This window comes from Drosophila eugracilis, unplaced genomic scaffold, assembly GCF_018153835.1.
Source record: "Drosophila eugracilis isolate 14026-0451.02 unplaced genomic scaffold, ASM1815383v1 contig_2155, whole genome shotgun sequence".
Classification (NCBI taxonomy): Eukaryota; Metazoa; Arthropoda; class Insecta; order Diptera; family Drosophilidae; genus Drosophila; species Drosophila eugracilis.
In genome coordinates, this window is record NW_024573039.1 from 896274 (window position 1) to 913499 (window position 17226).

General features: G+C 34.4%; 1 protein-coding gene across 1 annotated transcript; it reads left to right on the forward strand.

Moving 5' to 3' along the window:
- The first annotated feature begins 767 nt into the window (after positions 1 to 767).
- Positions 768 to 16643, forward strand: LOC108110115 (protein sprint-like). Its single transcript, XM_017219013.2, has 3 exons — positions 768 to 1396; positions 13150 to 13569; positions 15798 to 16643. Exons 2-3 carry the CDS (start codon positions 13540 to 13542, stop codon positions 16641 to 16643), a joined length of 876 nt encoding a protein of 291 aa, XP_017074502.1. The 5' UTR covers positions 768 to 1396; positions 13150 to 13539.
- Positions 16644 to 17226: the final 583 nt, after the last annotated feature.

Below are 17226 nucleotides of genomic sequence, written 5' to 3' on the forward strand. Positions count from 1 at the left end.
AAACTAACTTATATGATGATATAACTTATGATATAAACAGATGATCTTCTACAAACAGATTACATACTTTTGCCTTTAGTATTATTATTATTATTAGGTATTATTATAAGAGACTTAAAAGTTTACAAAACTAAACTAACTTATATGACATAGCGTTGACTACAGGGGTCGACTATTTTGTCTTTATTGAAAAACCTTTTCTACTTTCTACCTTTTTTTACTTAGATTTTAAAAATAACATGTTAAGAAAGGGGCTTAAAAAGGGGCTTACCCTAAGAAGTAGGTTAAGGAATCGATCAATTCATTGAGTTTAACTGCGAATTAGACAACCCTAAAACTAGTGACTGTTAACTTTTGCATCGTCTGTAGAGCAACTACACAGTGCAGTGATACAAGTTTCTATTTATATATGTGAAATTATTTATTAAAATAAACCAAAAAATAATTAATCAAGATGTTGAAATTCTATGTTTTAGCTACGATTAACAAACCCCAAAACCAGTAACTAATATAAGTTTAGTATTAAGTTTAATCTGAAGCTCTTAAAACTTTTTGTAGAACACTTCCATAGATCTCAGACCACAGTGCTCAATCGTTTCGCATCTCGTAATGTTGCTGTTACTTTTGTTGTTGTTTCTCCTTTTGTTATTGCTGTTATTGTTGCCGCTGTTATTATCGCACAGAGTTGTAGCTGCGCCGCCGGCGTCGACGTTTGGCGGCGATCTTCGTTTTGGTCGGCGGCTTCAGTTCAGTTCGAGTTCGCACTCGGCCCCAGTCAGTCGGTTGAGCAGAGTTTCTGTTTCATACTATTTTTTTTTTCTTCCACCGCGATTCGTCGTGTTTTTCTGCCGCCAAAACGAAAAAAAAAAGCGAAAAAGAAAAAGAAAACGAAAAAACCGTAATAATACCGGGTCTCCAAATCCGTACAGCCGTAGTCGTAGTACATAGAGTCCATAAGGCGTTGCGGCGCTAGACGAACGCGAGAAGTGCTGCAAGTTGAATTAAATAATGTGTCGCACAAGATCGCTGCGTGTCGCGCTCAATTAAATACACATATTTTTTTTTTTATTCCCTCTTCCCTAGTCTTTACTTATATATTTTTTTTTGCCCGTATTTTGCACCACAACGTTGTTATTTTTATTTAATTGTTTAATAACAACAACAGCAAAGCTAAGTGCGAAAAGTGAAGTGGAGTTGGCCGACGGAATAAAGTGCCTCTGATCATCATCATCATCATCATCATCGTCGCGAGTGCGAGTGCGATTGCTCATAAAAGAAAAGAAGAAGAAATTAGAGCAGGTTCTATGAGATCGCTGATATCTTGAGTTCCTTAGTTCTAGAGTTATCCTTAGCCTAACCGACATTCGATTTGGGTGGCGTTTGGCGTTCCTCTTTGGTAATTTTATTGAGAGTTTAAGACTCATCATCATTGCCCATCCATATTGCACTTACCCGCTGATTTCCCCATCCTTTGGCAAGTTCAAGTTCACCGACCACGCGGACTCCTCTTTGCTCTCGCTTTCCTTCTCCTTGCCTTTCTCCTTGTCCTTTGTGCACTTGAAGAAAAATTAGTTAGTTTTTTGTATGAATAAATTGAGAAATTGATAAATATTAGTAAAAATATTATTTTTAATATGTTTTTACTTACAAAATTCTCTCTTAACTTGTTTATGATTTTGCAAATTACTTAAGACAGCATTGTTGTTTTTATATTTTATTTTACAGATTGGCATATATACTATAATTTGTTTACATATGTTGTTTTGATGGAGAGATAGGCCAGATATGGGTTAATTACATTTTGAAAAACATTTTAAAAGTGATTTTAAACTGATTTTTGCCAGGGGGGCAGTAAAGAAGATTTATTTTAGGCATTTATTATTAAAGGCTAACCTAGATTTTCAGTTAGTTTGTTTACGAATTTTGTTGATTTAAGTTAAAAACAAATTTTCTATATATTTTCAACTTTTTAGACAAACTTAAAGTGATCTTTAATATAAGAAGAAATGAAAAATCTTTTATAAATAAAACTTCTTTAAAGAACCAAATCTAACAACTCTATAACCTAAAGCTGAGCGAATCCCTTTTCACTTTACACTTTTCTCTCAGTGTAAAGTTCTCCTCTCTCGTTGAAAGTGCGTCTGCTCCTTGACTTCGTTCTCTGCATTTTGCCCACTCCTCGTACATTGCACCGTTTTGGGCCGCGTTTCCTTTGGTGTCGTCTTTCGTCTTTCAATGCATTTTGACAGCGTATTGCTAATCGGCCAGGTATTCGCAGTCCACCTTATAGCACCTTCTTTATATACTAATATACATATATATATATATATATATATATATATATATATATACCGATGCTGCCGTCGTCATTTCCTCACGCTAAGTCACCGCCCCTCTTTCACCCTCCTTCTCTCTTTCCCCCATCGTCATCACACTCACCTGATGATAAACAGCTGAAATTTTGATAATTTGTTGGGATTGCTGGGAATTGCTCAAATGGCTAATCAGCTGCTGTTAGCACTTCCACCTTTCCCTTTTCCCATTTCCCCTCTCTAAACTTAACCATAGAAATTTGCCTTATCGCATGCCAAAAAAAAAAAAAAAAAACGAAAAGGGCAACAAAAAAAAACCAAAAACCAAAAACCAAAAACCTAAATCCGAGCCCGAAACCAAAACCAAAACAAAAACCGCGGAATCGGGTCTACATTACCTCACTGCGGTTTTTACAAGTGCACTGAGAGATATTTTTGGGGATTTCTTTATGATTAAACAGAGAAATTAGAGCTACAAATTTGTTGTTTTTAGTGCAAAAAGCTGTTTGAATTATTGCAAAAAGAAAGAAAGAAAAAGTATTCCAAAATTAAAGTATATTTTTAATCTGTTTTCTTGACTAAAATTGCTAAAATTTCTGCCATTTTTCTCGGTGTTCTGTATAAAACGAGTTATTATATTTAAAATAAATCACCTGAGAAGTATGTCTGCTTTATTTTACTTTACTTAGCAATGTCTTTAAGCTATCTTTAAAGGTTATAAATCAGAGTAAGAAGAGGAGTTAATTAAAATTTTTATATATAAATTTAACCATTACCGCTTTATAATATTCATTTTTAAAGATTTAAATCAAAAATCAAACTACAGAAAAATAACATTTTCAAATTATTATATTTTATATGCCTGACTTAACATGAAAGTCTTATTTTAATTATTTTTAAATAATAATTTTTGAGTTATTATTTTTATATTTAACTATTTTTAGTGTTTTTTTTAAATATGAAATTGGCTAAACATTTTTACAAGTTGAAAGTTAAACCTCTGCGAATTATAAAAAAATGCAAAAACTTCAGAAAGAAAATAAAAATTGTTATTTTGTGTCATATTTAAAAAAAAAAATAAATAATAAAAATGAGAATAACTTAACAACAAAATGACTAATTAAATTTTTGCAGTTTCAACTAAAAAGCAACTAAAAAATATTTTAAAATAAATCATAAAATTGGAATTTCATTAAAAATATGATAAAAGTTATGAAAAAAAAACCAACAAAGTCAGTAAAATAGCAATTAAAAAACTCAAATTAAAATATAAAAAATGTAAATTCTTAAGCTAATATTAAATTTAATTTAATATACATTTTTATTATTTCTATTTATTATTATTTAACTTTTTTGATAATTACTTAATTGGTAAATTATTCTCTTTATTTTCTTGTTTTTTTCTCATTTAAAAATTGAAATAATTTCCTTTCTCTGTGCGTGCATCACTAGATTGCTGATAGCTGGGGAATGTTTACTGTCATTACCTGTGTCTCTCACTACCTGTCCCTTACCCCACAACGCACTTCCCCCCCTTTGGGTAACCACTGTACAGTAGATATCGGTATTTCTCATGCAATTTGCGGTTGTCACAGCTATTAGCTTTAGATAGTCCACTACGCGACGTTCTTATCAATGGGTTTGCTTTCTCTGGTCAGTTTTCAGGTCTTCAGTTTGTCAGTTCTTTAATTTCTTCAGTTTGTCAGTTTGTCTTTTTATCAGTTCTTTAGTTTGTCAGTTTGTCAGTTTTTCATTTCTTTAGTTTGTCATGTCTTCAGTTTCTCAGTTTCTTTGGGTAATCTTCAGGTAGAGTTTGCCCGACTTCTTTCTGTTTGCCGTCGCAGTCTGTTGATAGCAATCGCCGGTGGTTTACTTTGCTAATGATATTCGGTTTAGCATGGGAACATCATATATATATATATATATGGACATATATACAGATAGATATACCCACTAAGACAGTCATATATTTTAGCATTTTCACTTATCTCGATGGTGGTTTAAATGTTGGTTGGATTGCCATCATATAAGACCCACATATTCTTGACTTCCTTCGGGCATTTTGCAATAAATATGTTTATGTTAAGTTTGATAAGTTATTTTTGGCTTGTAGTTATTAAGGTTTATAGAGATTTGAGTATTTTTTTTAATGATTTTACAGTCTTAAGTTTATTGTTAATAACTTAGTTACAGTCTTAATAAGGTCAAAGTAAATTAAGAAAAATTTTTTAACATCTTTCCATGAAGGTAACCTAGCTACTTTGTGGATAATCTTAAATATTACTTAAAAAATCTTTTAAAATTATCAAAGAGGCATTATCTTTTGTTAGTATTAAACAGATATTCCTTAAATTTCACATTCTTTTGTTAACAAATCTTAATCCCATACAATCCATAACATTTTTGTTGCCATAAAGTCCAAGCCAAAATAAACATAACGAAATGACCTCACTGGAATCCCAGCAAATTTGATCACTTGTTTACCGTTAACTGATCACAGTGTAATAAAAACCATAACATAAATCCCCATAAAAGAGTTTCCAATGATTATTATTGCCTCATTCAGAAGCCCTTAGCTGCCTTTTTGTCGTGCATGATCTCAGCCGAATTCCCCACTAATCTTTGACACCCACACAAGCAGCAATTTGCTGGTTTAAAAAAAAAAACAAAAATATTGCCAAAAACAAGGAAAAAAGTAAGCTTTAACTAAGGCGCTGCATTGGCGGCGGCTGTGGGGCGATCAGTTTTTGGCGATCAGTTTTTAGCACCAGTTGAGTTCCATGTGGGCGCAGCAGCCCAAATAGTTTGGCCCAAGTCTCTCGAAAGTCTCTCAGAGTTTTAGGAGTCACTCTTGTTTTTGTTTCAGCTTTGTTTTGCTTTCGGCTATTTACGCTAACCGCTGCTGTGCCCAACTGTTCCAATAGAAAGCCAGTTAACAGCGATCCCCCGCGCTCTGTTTTTTTTTGGGTTTACAATTTTCGGGTTGGCTGGCAGAAGACGTTCGATGGATCTTTCGTTTCAGTGTCTTGTCGATCAGTCAGTCGATCGATCGATGGATCGTCACCGTCTAAATATAGATTTCGACCATATTTGCTGGCAAAATATTGGCCATGAGTAAGGCGACGGAGCCGAACCTGCCTCAATTCCAACTGCTATATGGTGTCTGTATCTGGGCCTCTTTCTATATATCTCTCATATAGTATATATATATATATATAAGTATCTGCACGTGTTTTTGTGTGGCAGACAGCAGACGGCAGACTTGCAGATCGGGCAACATGTCACCCCACGCGACATGCCACATACTACATATACTGCACATACTATACATGCAACATGCCACATTTCTCCATCACAGTTTCGCGTCAGCATTCCCAGCGATCTGATGTGTCCGACTACCGAGCTCCCTCGAGCTCCCCTTAATAAGTCTTAATCTATATGTCAATATTTTCTTGTTTAGTTTCCAAACACACATCTCTGTGGCTGTATTGCTGGGTATACCAGGCCTGGTATATGTTTTGTATCTGTGTGGCAAAGAAGAAGTATCTATATTTGCTGTGTATCTTTTTTTTTTGGCCAGGCAATTCTCCTTTGGCATCCACATCCACATCCACATCCATATCCCAATCCACCTCTTCCTGGTTGTGCCATGTCGGTCGGCATCTCGCATTCAGACAATGCCCGCGTATTCATAAACAAGGCCTTCGCATTCGGATTCGGATTCGGATTCGGGTTCGTCCGCCTACTGTCCCTCATCTAGTTTGCCTCCTTCTTCTCTTGTTGGTACTCCTCCTTCTTCTACTCCTCCTTCTCCTCCTCCTTCTTCTTCTCCTCCTCCTCTTCCTCCTCCTCTTCCTCCTCCTCCTTCTTCTTCTTCTCCTTCCACATCTTCTTTGGACGCCTCTAGATTTCAGCAAGTTGGTGCCACTTCTCGGTTGCCATGCGCTGCAAACAAAATGTTTCCTCGATACCCTGTGATTAGGGAGTTAAAGATTGTTTGGGTTTTATAGTCGTTATGATATGAAATGAAGATCAAAGAAAACTTCATATACGATCTTTTTCCAAACAAGTTTTGAACTTAAAAATGCTTTGATTTTTGGTTTTTGCTCTTTTTTTAAGTTTTAACACGAAAAAAATGCAAGAAATTATTAAATAATTATAAAAAATGTTTAAAAAATATCTAAAAAAAAAGGTGTAAAATTAGTAACAAAGGCCTGTTGAATAAATCAAAAGTTATTTACCTAAAAAATAATCATAACACAAACAGTAAACCCCACGTAAAGCTGTCAAATACCATTTATGGAATCATCATTTTTCAGGCCATAATTCCTATGTCATTGCCTAAGACAGCCATCTATAAAAGGCAGCTTAAAGGTTGTACAACATTTTTGTCAAAAATCAAATTTAAAGGGTATCTTAAAAGTCGTGATTCTACAACCAAAAACCCATACCCTCTCATTGCTTTTTTTGGTGCGTTCTGTTTGCCCACGGCTGCTGATATGATATGATATGAATGTGGCTGTGGCTGTAGATGTGACTATGACTGTTGTGCCTGTCCTGGTTGCGTCTGTTGTCCGTGCAAACTGTCGTCGCTGTGTATTGTCTCTCCTTTCAGTTTGGTTTGTTGTTTGTTTGCTGGCTTTGGTTTGTTGGCCTGCCTGCCCAGCAGTAGTTTCCACTGTGTCTCGAGGAAAGTAAAAGCCCCGATCTGCTGCCAACAGAATGCTATCCGTCAGATACTCAGATCTACAGATTGAAAATAAAAAACTTGAAGTTATCTCCAAGCTGGTCTAACCACTACGCCAAACTGACCTTGCTCAATGCGATCTCCATTGCCCGTATCTATAGATATAGATATGGAATTTAAATTGATATATATATAGGTATATATAGGGTGATATATAAGAGAATATTGCCTGATGATTGCCGTGACGCCAATGCAATTGTGCAGATTAATTAAAGGGACACTTGTTGTTCGCTGATTGGAACCATTGGAAGGCTGACCCATATGCATTTCAATTGGCAAGTGCCAAGTGTCTGAAAGTGCACTGTGAGAAAATATGTTACTCTAAAGTAATTTTTTTGTTTAGTTTACCTTAAAAAAAGTCAAATTTTCCGCTTAAATTGGTTATTTAGGGGGAAAATCTGTGACTAAAAAGTTAGAACTTTATCTTAAGTTAGAATCAACTTGGTTTTTTCTTTCTGTGCTTTTGTATTTACACCAGAAATCAATTGAGAGGCCACAAAATGCGATCGATTTCGCCTTGACGACGGCTTCACCTTCGGCCCAATTGAGATTGAAAGGCCAGAGTCGTCCAACCCAGCCATCTATCCCCTCCATCCAGACCACAACTCATCAGCATCATTAAGGCAATCATCATCATCATCATCATGATCGTTGGAGAGCAAAGCTTGTGGCTCTTTTGATTCTGCCTACTCTCCAATGCAGTCGACAGCAGCAGCTGCTGGCTTATCATTCAATTTACACTTGAGCTCTGTAGTTTATCGGTTGGGTAAATGCGGCACAAAGGCCAGAAGAATCGGGCGATAAAGAGTCTTTGGTGAAGATTAGTCTGGTTTCTCAGCCGAATTCAAGATTTCTCGTTCATTTCACATCGCATCTCAAACAACAATTCATTTCAATTTCACGCTGCTTTTTAACCTTAACATAATTCCAATAAATAACCCAAGCGAAACTGAAAAAAACTGAAAAAAATTTACGAGTTTTAAAAACAAAATTGATAAACCCAAGAGATCGATCCCATCGACAGCCTCGTTAGCTGATCGCCCTGTCTCGTATGGGATATTGTTATTGATATTGATATTGATATTGATATTTCATGCCTCAAATATTTCTTGGTCATGATGTTTGGGCTTTCGGTTAGCCCCCCTCTGACTGCCTGCCTGCCTGTCTGTCTCTGACTCTTGTATCACATTTGGTTAATGAGACCCTAAAAAGTGTGGTAAACAAAGCAGCTGAAAGCCAAATCAAAGACCTGTTTATGTATGCAAGAAGTTGCTATGCTAATACAGACAGAGATTGTAAAATTGTTAACTTGGTTTTGGGTAAAATATTAAAAATAATATTAATATAAATAATATTCTTATTAAATATTTTATTAAAAACAAAGATAAGCTCTTTAAAGGTGTAATAAATAGCTTAAGAAACATTTTCAGAAATGATTTTTAAGTTGAAACAAAACTTATTTTGCCTTCTTAAAAAATAAGTTTTACAAAATTTAATTACACTTTTAGTGCTAGAAGTTTTTGTTTTGTTTTATTTAATATAAAAAATGTTTTTTTTTAGAGGTAAGGAACCTAAAGTTGGCTTTATGGTTCAAGAAGGCCATCGATTTAACAGCTGTTAAGTGATTTTTTCTCAGTTTGATTTGGCAATTCATCAAGAACAGACTCACGCCTGAACAAGGCTTGCAAATAGTGCAATTTTATTTCAAAAATAATAGTTCTGTGTGGAATACGTACCGCGTACTACGTCCATTTTATTGTCCACAAAATCGTTCATCAGAACAAGTAATTCGATTAATCATAGAACGTTTTCGCTTCACGTTCACGCTTCTTATTGATAACTTTCTGTAGAGCTCTGTCAAGTCATTATTCTATATGGATAAGCCACAAACTCTTGACCATTTGAAAGACAACATTCGCCGTGTTATTACCAATATACCAGAAATGTTAGAAAAAGCCAAAGAAAATTGTACTACATCCAAGCCAGCCGTGGCGGTCATATGCCAGAAATCATATTTAAAATGTAATGCCATAAGATTATCTTTCGAGTTAAGCTTTTTTCAATGATTTTTAAACAATCTTCTACCTCTTAAACATTAATAATGTTGTAGATCATCTAGTTTGTCCCTTGCTATGATTTTTAAGTCATTTTGTATACCTTTAGCCTATTTAGCATTTATCCTTTTATCTATCATAAAGTTTTTACCTTTTTTCCCAATGATTTTTAAACAGTTTTCTAACTCTTATATCTGCCTAAAAAGCTAAAAGTTTTCTTTTTTATTTAACAAATAAACATCAAAAAGGTTAAACAGCATAAAGTTAAGATTTTTCAATGATTTTGAAACAATCTTCTACCTCTTAGTTTTGCTTTAAGCTAAAGGTTTTTTCTAAAAATTAACATTAAAAATGTTGCAGATCATAAAGTTTATTCCTTGCTTTGCTTGTTGAATAATTTTCAACATATTGGTGGCTAGCTAATGCTAAAATTTATCCTTTTTATTTTACAAATAAAAATTAGAAAGGTTTAACAACATAAAGTTAAGTTTTTTCCATGATTTTTAAACCATCTTTTACCTCTTAGTTTTAAAGATTTTTAAGGCTTTAAGATTTAAAGGTTTTTCGTTTTATTTAATATTATGAAGATTAATAATGTTGCAGATCTTAAAGTTGATCTTTTGTGATGATTTTTAAGCAATCTTTTCAATCTGCCTAAAGCTAAAGGTTTCTGGTTTTATTTTCTAGAAAATAAACTTTAATAATGTTGCAGGATTTTTCAGTAATTTTGTGTACCTTTAGTATACTGCCTATCATTAAAGTTTTTCGCTTGCAATGATTTTTAAACAATTTTCTAGCTCTTAGTTCTGCCAAAACAGCAAAAAGTTTTCCTTTTTATTTAACAAATAAACATCAGAAAGGTTTAACAGCATAAAGTTAAGATGATTTTTAAACAATCTCCTTTAGTTTTGCCTTAAGCTAAAGGTTTTTGGTTTTATTTTCTAAAAATAAACATTAAAACTATGATTTTTGATTAGTTTTGTATACCTTTTTAGTACTGCCTATTATAAAGTTTATTCCTTGCTTTGATTTTTTATTAATTTTCAAACTATTAGTGGCTTTCTAATGCTAAAACTTTTCCTTTTTAATTTTTCATTTTTATTTATTTATCAGAAAGGTTCACCAGCATAAAGTTAAGCTATTTCAATGATTTATAAGTAAAAATATAAACACCTTTTTATAACGAAAAATAAAATAAATTACATCTTATTTCTTTCATCGAAAGTTTAAGTCACTTTTCCATGTTTTTAAATATAACAAACGAAAACAGTAAACAAGCCATTAGAAGCTGTTTAAAGGCAGTTAATTTCCCCAGAAACCATAAGTCTAAACTATTCGATTCCCAGACTTATATTATCTTACTTCTTACCCAGAAGCAATCCTATATCTTTACCTCTGGCAACTTGGCCAACTTCTCGTACAATTCCATTTCTAAAGAGGCCTTATTACTCCATCGATATGGAGATACCTCGTATCTGATAGGCAATTTATGCAGCTGGCAAGAAGTTAAATAAACAAAGAAAAATAACAAAGAAAAACAACTTCAAGACAAAAACGCTCATTTTGTATGCATTTAAAGCCATTGAAAAGTGTGAATCGAAGGGGGGGCTAACCAAGGGGGACGGTTGGGCAGGCAGGTGAATCGCTGGCAGATCGTTGACTTGTATTTCTTTCACGCTTCTCATTTTGATAGCCAGCGATTTTTGTTGGATTTTGAAATGTCGCCAACGAAATGCATCAAAAACAAACTTCTGGCTTCGTCAGATACATAATATATATATATATATATATATATAATATAACACGCGTATCTGGTATCTTGTATCTCTGGTATCTGAAATTCAATTTGCAATTCAACTTCCGTCAACTGGCCGAGGAATTTTGTGGGTTTTTTTTTAAGCCAGTTCAGCATATAAAATGTATGAGAGGTACAAGTTAAGCGGACAGATGGAATGAAATGGTTATGTAAATGCAGAAATTGAAATGAAAATGTAATTAATGAGCATAGAAATGCGGAAAATTGTGGAAAAATACGTGAAACGAGTTTTCTGCTGCTGTTTTCTGCTTTTCAGTTTCTCGAATCAACATTATCTTCATCGCCGTTCCTGAAATGAAATGCGTAGCGCGGTGCCAGCCATGGACATTGTCAAACAAACTTCGAGTTTAATGTTTGGACAGGGGCAGAGCAATTGCTTCGTGCACGGATTTTAATTAAAAACGTATAAATGTATCTTGCAGATATGTACATTCACTTTTAGACAGTCGCGTAGTTTACTCGTATCTTTTTTTTATTTCTTCTTCTTTTTGATACATTTAATACTCCATGTCTGGGGTCGTTTTTTTGGCGTTTTTTTTTTTGGCTTTCAGTTTGTAGGTTGAGGAGTTTGCAGGCCAACTGAGTCATGATTTTTGGGCTAGGGAATGTCCCTGAAATCGTATCTAGGAAGTTGTTTACTTTTTTCGAGGAAATTTATGGGATTTTTTATGTCTTGGGGTGTGGAGAAAAAGGGGAATTTTATAAGTTATTTTCTTAGTTCCTCAATTTAAAATCATAAATACTTAAGAAAAATCATTAAAAAATAAGTATTTGTAGTTCTTGAATTTGAAATCATAAAAATTTAAGAAAAATCATTAAAAATTAAGTTGGAAGTGTTGTAGTAATTAATAAATTACAAATGGCATTAATAATATTAGTTTGTCAAAAAAGTCTTGCGGTATTTTCGCTAGTTGGTGCTGAAAACGCGTAGTTCTTGTTTTATTCGTTGCATCAGGTCATACTTTACCTTTTTGGAAAGCTAATTTCATGCGCTTTGATTGATTGTCTTTTCTTTTAAGTCAAGTTATAGCGTCGCAATCATGGAGCAAAATAAAGAGAAAATACGGCATAGTAGTACTACTACAATAAAGGCAATAATACATCTGAAGCCGCCAATAAAATTTGTGCAGTTTATGGACCCGATACAGTTTCCATTTCCACCACACAACGATGGTACAACCTTTTCGTTCTGGTGTAGAGGTGGTCGAAGATGCGCCACGCTCCGAGTTTTTTCCCAATAGGGAAGCGAGCTTCTAAGAGAGGAGCATTATGAAGTTGGCATCTCGTTGGGAACGCGTCATCGAACAAAACGGCGCATATTTGACTTGAATCATCGGCATTATTGTAACCAATTTTATACCGCAAGACTTTTTTGACAACCTAAAAAATATTTTTATAATATTTTTTTATTTTTGCAATATATTAATCAATATTAATAACAACTTTTTAAATATTTTTAGAACATTTTTGAAGAAAATTTCTATTTTAATTTTTTAGTTCTTTAATTTAAAATCATAAATATTTAAGAAAAATCATTAAAAATTAACCAGAAAATGTTATTTGATTTAATACATAATAAATTACATTAAAAAGTTTAATAGGTATATTTTTTTTAGATTTTTTTATGTAATTTTAAATAAAAATAACAACTTTTTGCATATTTTTATAACATTTTTAAAGGAAATTTCTATTCAAAATTAGTTAAATGAGACATTTAAAATTAAATATTTTTTTCTAACATATTTTAAGGCAGCTAAAATGCATATTTTTTAATAATTAAAAATAAGTTAAAACTGACAAAAAATGGTTGAAATTTCATAGATTTTTCTCAATTTAAAAAGCAGAAAAGTTTAAAAAATATCAAAAAAAAAGTTAAACATTTTTGCTCTTTGCCATATTTTGTTATTTTAACTTTTTAACATTTAATTAGTTTTTTTTTATGATTTAGTTTTTAACAAACTTAAAATAAATAAATATTTAATATATTTCCCAGCTGCCCTGCCAATTACCTACCCATTATTAATCTCACACCCACTTCCCCCCCAATCTCCAACTCCATTTCATTTTCACATCTCATTTTATATCAATTTTTTTACCCCTCTCGCCTGAACCTGAAAGCGAAGTGATCAATCCCCTGGACTGAAACGCCTTCTCTAGAGCCCACTTTCAGCCATGCCCACTAAAAATCCATAACTCTTTTCCAAATCTCTCTGCCCACAGGGAAAGGAAATCCCAGAGACCCCCTACGCCCGTGGAGATCCAACGACTGGCACCTGTCGTTAATTAAATGTCAACAGTTTGGCAGCAAGGCAAGGAGGTGGCAGGAGTCCAAAGAGCCAAATGAATGGGAAACGGAACTGGGAAGATAGAGCAAAAAAGAGAGAGAAGAAGAAGAGTGAGATAAAACCAGTAATAAGCCAAACGAAATTGTTCAGAATGTTTGCCGACCGACTGTCAGATAAATCATAAGAAACAGCAAACAGCCAAACAGAAAAGCTACAGAAGGAGAACCCCACAACCCCAACTCTGAATAAACGAAAGAAATCTGGGCAGGAATTATATTAAATATATATATAAAAAGATCAGAGATATATATATATTTGAGAAAAAATGGTTAATGCGGTGATGGATGCCATAGCGGTAAGTGATCTTTAAGCTTGTTTAATTTAATTTGCAATATTATACAGAATCATTTGGGATACTCTCTCGGTTTCTCTCGGTTTTTTTTATGATGGCTAAATTGAAATTGCCAGCCGGCTGAAGACTGAAATTGAATTGGACCTCTGTCAATTCCCCCCGCCGCCAGCCAATTGAAGTTTTGTTTGTACTTCAAATAAGACACTCACTCTGCGGTTCAGTCGCGTCGAGTTGAGTTGAGTTTTGTTGTATTTCCTTTTTTTTTTTTGCCCACATTTTCAATTTGAATTTGTTGGCTGTGGCAATTGCTCAATTGGCTGGCTTGTCTATGTCTTTGTCTCAATCCCTGTGTGTCTGTGGGGGTGTGCTTGTGTGCGAATGTGCCATATTACATGCTAATCCCATATGTTTGAGTTGATTTCTAGTTTTGTTGCTGGCAAATTGAGGAGTGCAAAGAGGCGTATACGTAATACGTAACTAAAAATTTAAAAAAAAAAAAACAATAGAAAAACAAGGATAAAGAAGTCTTTAAGTGGGCTGAAAAGAGTGTTAAAATGGTTTTAGGTTTCGGAATTAATAGTTTAACCAAGAAATAAGCTTAAAAGGAGGTTTTTTAGGAGAAAGCTAAAAAATATTAAGAAAAGTCTTTAAAAATTAGATAAGCATGGCCAGGATCTTCTTTAATTCGTATAAAATATATATAAAGTCATGTTATTTATGAAACGCAGCTTATTTAGCCTTATAACCATGCCTTTTCAGCTGCTTCACATCAACAATTCATTTCACTCTTTGGCCAGCATTTGCATACAAACTTCGCCAACTTCTGCATGCCTTTGAGGCCACAACAAAAACTCTCAGGAAAATAACAAAAATAAAATCCAAAAAAAATCACAAAAAATCAAAAAACTTAAAAAAAAACCATAGAAATATTTATAAATACCGAAATACAAAAAAAAAGAAGAAAAAAAGACAGAAAAAACAGAAACAGAAGTGGAGATCAAATTAGCACAGAGCGTGGGAGCCGGTTTGGTTTTTGGTTTTTGGTTGACGTTGCCGTTGCCATTTCCTTGCTGCTTTTTGGCACTCGGGACATGGTTAACGTTAACCATGTTGCATATGGTTGTTAGTGGGGGAAGGGGGGAAGCGGTAGACAGTGCAGAACTTGTGGCAAATCGACGGGACACCGCCGAAAAAAAAAAAAACCCGTTATTATTGCATTAGCCGAGACAGTGGCGCGTAATTATTATTGGAGATCGACATACAAGTACGGCCTCGCCGCAGACCGCCGGAAGTTAAGACCAGTTGGACAGGTACCCAGGCAGACCTCCCCTTCCCTTCCCTACCCCAACTACTCCAGACAGTTCCCTCCCCTTAGCTTAAAACTGCAACTCCAACTCCAGTTTCCAAGCCCAGACCAGCCCAGCCCACTGTTTGTGTTTTCGAAAATTCCTCACGGACCCAATTCCGAAGGCTAAGTCCAAGTGGCACCGATTGTAGCACTAAGAAAAAAAGTTAGCCATATTGTTTAGTGAAAAATCGTATATCATAAAGTCTAGATAGTTAGTATATATAGTAGTTAAACTTACTATTATAAGAGTAGCCCATAGCTTGATGACTTTTTACCGCTTTGAGAGCTGATCAGCGGTTATCTTAGGCCAGAATATTGACAGTTTTACTTGAAGCTTGTCTTGGCAAATTAATTAATTAACTCAATTCAAATCACAGTAATTATTTTTTAAGTCAAACGTTGCGGGTTTTTATGGTTTTTCTTAACAGCAAGACAGGTTTTTAGGCCATATCTCAACGGAAAAGGTGTGATTATATAGCTTGGTCATAGGAAACTGAAGAGGAAGTGTTTTTTTGCTTTTAATTATACAAAAATCAGTAATTTTTTCTTGTGGTAATTAAAGAAAAAAGTGTTGAAATAACATACTTTAAAGCTTTTACCTTTGAAAAAGAAAATTTTGTATAAAATTTGTTGTGATTTTCAAGTTGGAAATAACTTAATTTAGAATTTAAGTCATTAATGTCCACTACCAAGTGCTTTCTGCTCATGAAAAGCTCTTAAATGATCTTTAACTGTTGGTCAATTTAGCATTGATTGTGTATATTGGGGGTGGGGGGGATGGAAGGTTTGCCTTTGTCCATTAGGTTGTATTTTGATTTCTCGTGGCTTGCCTGTTGAACGAACTCCATGTTAACCCCAAAAACCGTTTGCCGTATCATTGCAGCTGCTCAGCACGCTGGCCAGTGATTTGGACATAATGCTAAATGATCTTCGTTCGGCGCCGAGTCATCCAGCAACATCAACAACTGCAACAGCAACAGCAACAGCAACAGCAGCAATAACAAATCAACAGCAACATCTACAACAGCAACATCATCATCTTCATAATCAGCAGCAAATGCAATCAAGGCAATTGCAGGCACATCATTGGCAGAGTTTTAACAACAACAAGAATAACTTCAGTAATAACAACAATAATAACAACAATAATAATAACAACAATAACAACAACAACAACAACAACAACAATAATAATATAAATAATAATAACAATTTGCCTCACCCACCTTGCCTGATCGACATCAAACTGAAATCACTTCGAACGGCAGCAACCACATTTACCGCAACAACAACAACAAAAGCTGCTGCAACAACAACAACATCCAATCAGCTGCAACAACAACAACGACGTCGGTTGGCCCCCAAACCATTGCCACGCCCACCGCGACGTACCCGCCCCCTAGCACAAAAAGAGCCATGCGCCGGCGATGAGGAAGATGGTGATACGGATGCCAGTGACCTGGCCAATATGACATCACCGCTAAGCGCCAGTGCAGCGGCCACTCGGATCAACGGTCTGTCGCCGGAAGTGAAAAAGGTCCAAAGGCTGCCATTGTGGAATGTTCGCCATGGCGGCCATGGCGGAAATGCCGCCACCCACTGCCACCCATCAAGTGCCGCAGCGGTGCAGCGAAGGTTGCCCAGCCAAGGCCATCAGCAGCAGCAGCCGCAGCAGCGAATTGTGACCCAGCGATTTCATCATCATCATCATCGAACGCAGCACGGGTGAGTCTCTAACAGAGATTAAATATGATTTATTAATATTTTTATGTATATTTTTTTAAAATATTTTTTAAGTAAATTTAAAGTTTGGTTAAAATTTATTCTCAAAAAGTCATTTATGAGAATATTAAAAATGAAATTTTTGTTTCGAGGGAAGGTTAATAGGTTAATATTTGTTCTTTACAGTCTAGGAGTGAAAAGCGAATCGATAAAACTATCGATAGTTTCGATATTGCTCAAAATTAGCTAGCTTAGTCTAGGAAAATTAATCTTTCTAATTGCAAATTGTTGGATCCAAAAATCCAAAAATATTTAAATTTAAACTTTATAAAGAACAACTTTATAAAACTTTCCATGAAAATGAAGTTTTAAGTTGCCTTTTTCTGTAATGCTAAGCAAAAATATCGATTTTAGTTATCGTTGCTTGCCATTGTCGTCCACTTTATAAGTAAGCAGACTTAGAAATATAAAAAATAGATGCCAAAAACATATTCTTCAGTTTGCAAAAAAATATATTTTAAAAGTAAAAAATTACTTAAAAAAGTTTGAAAGTGAAAAACGAAACTGAAAAAGGGAAGTTTTCGTAAATG

Bases quoted from the DNA above. Each gene is read 5' to 3' on its own strand.
- LOC108110115 (XM_017219013.2), top strand. From the start codon at position 13,540: ATGGTTAATGCGGTGATGGATGCCATAGCG. The intron at 13,570-15,797 runs GTAAGTGATCTT...GTATCATTGCAG, and splicing joins CGGTGATGGATGCCATAGCG to CTGCTCAGCACGCTGGCCAG.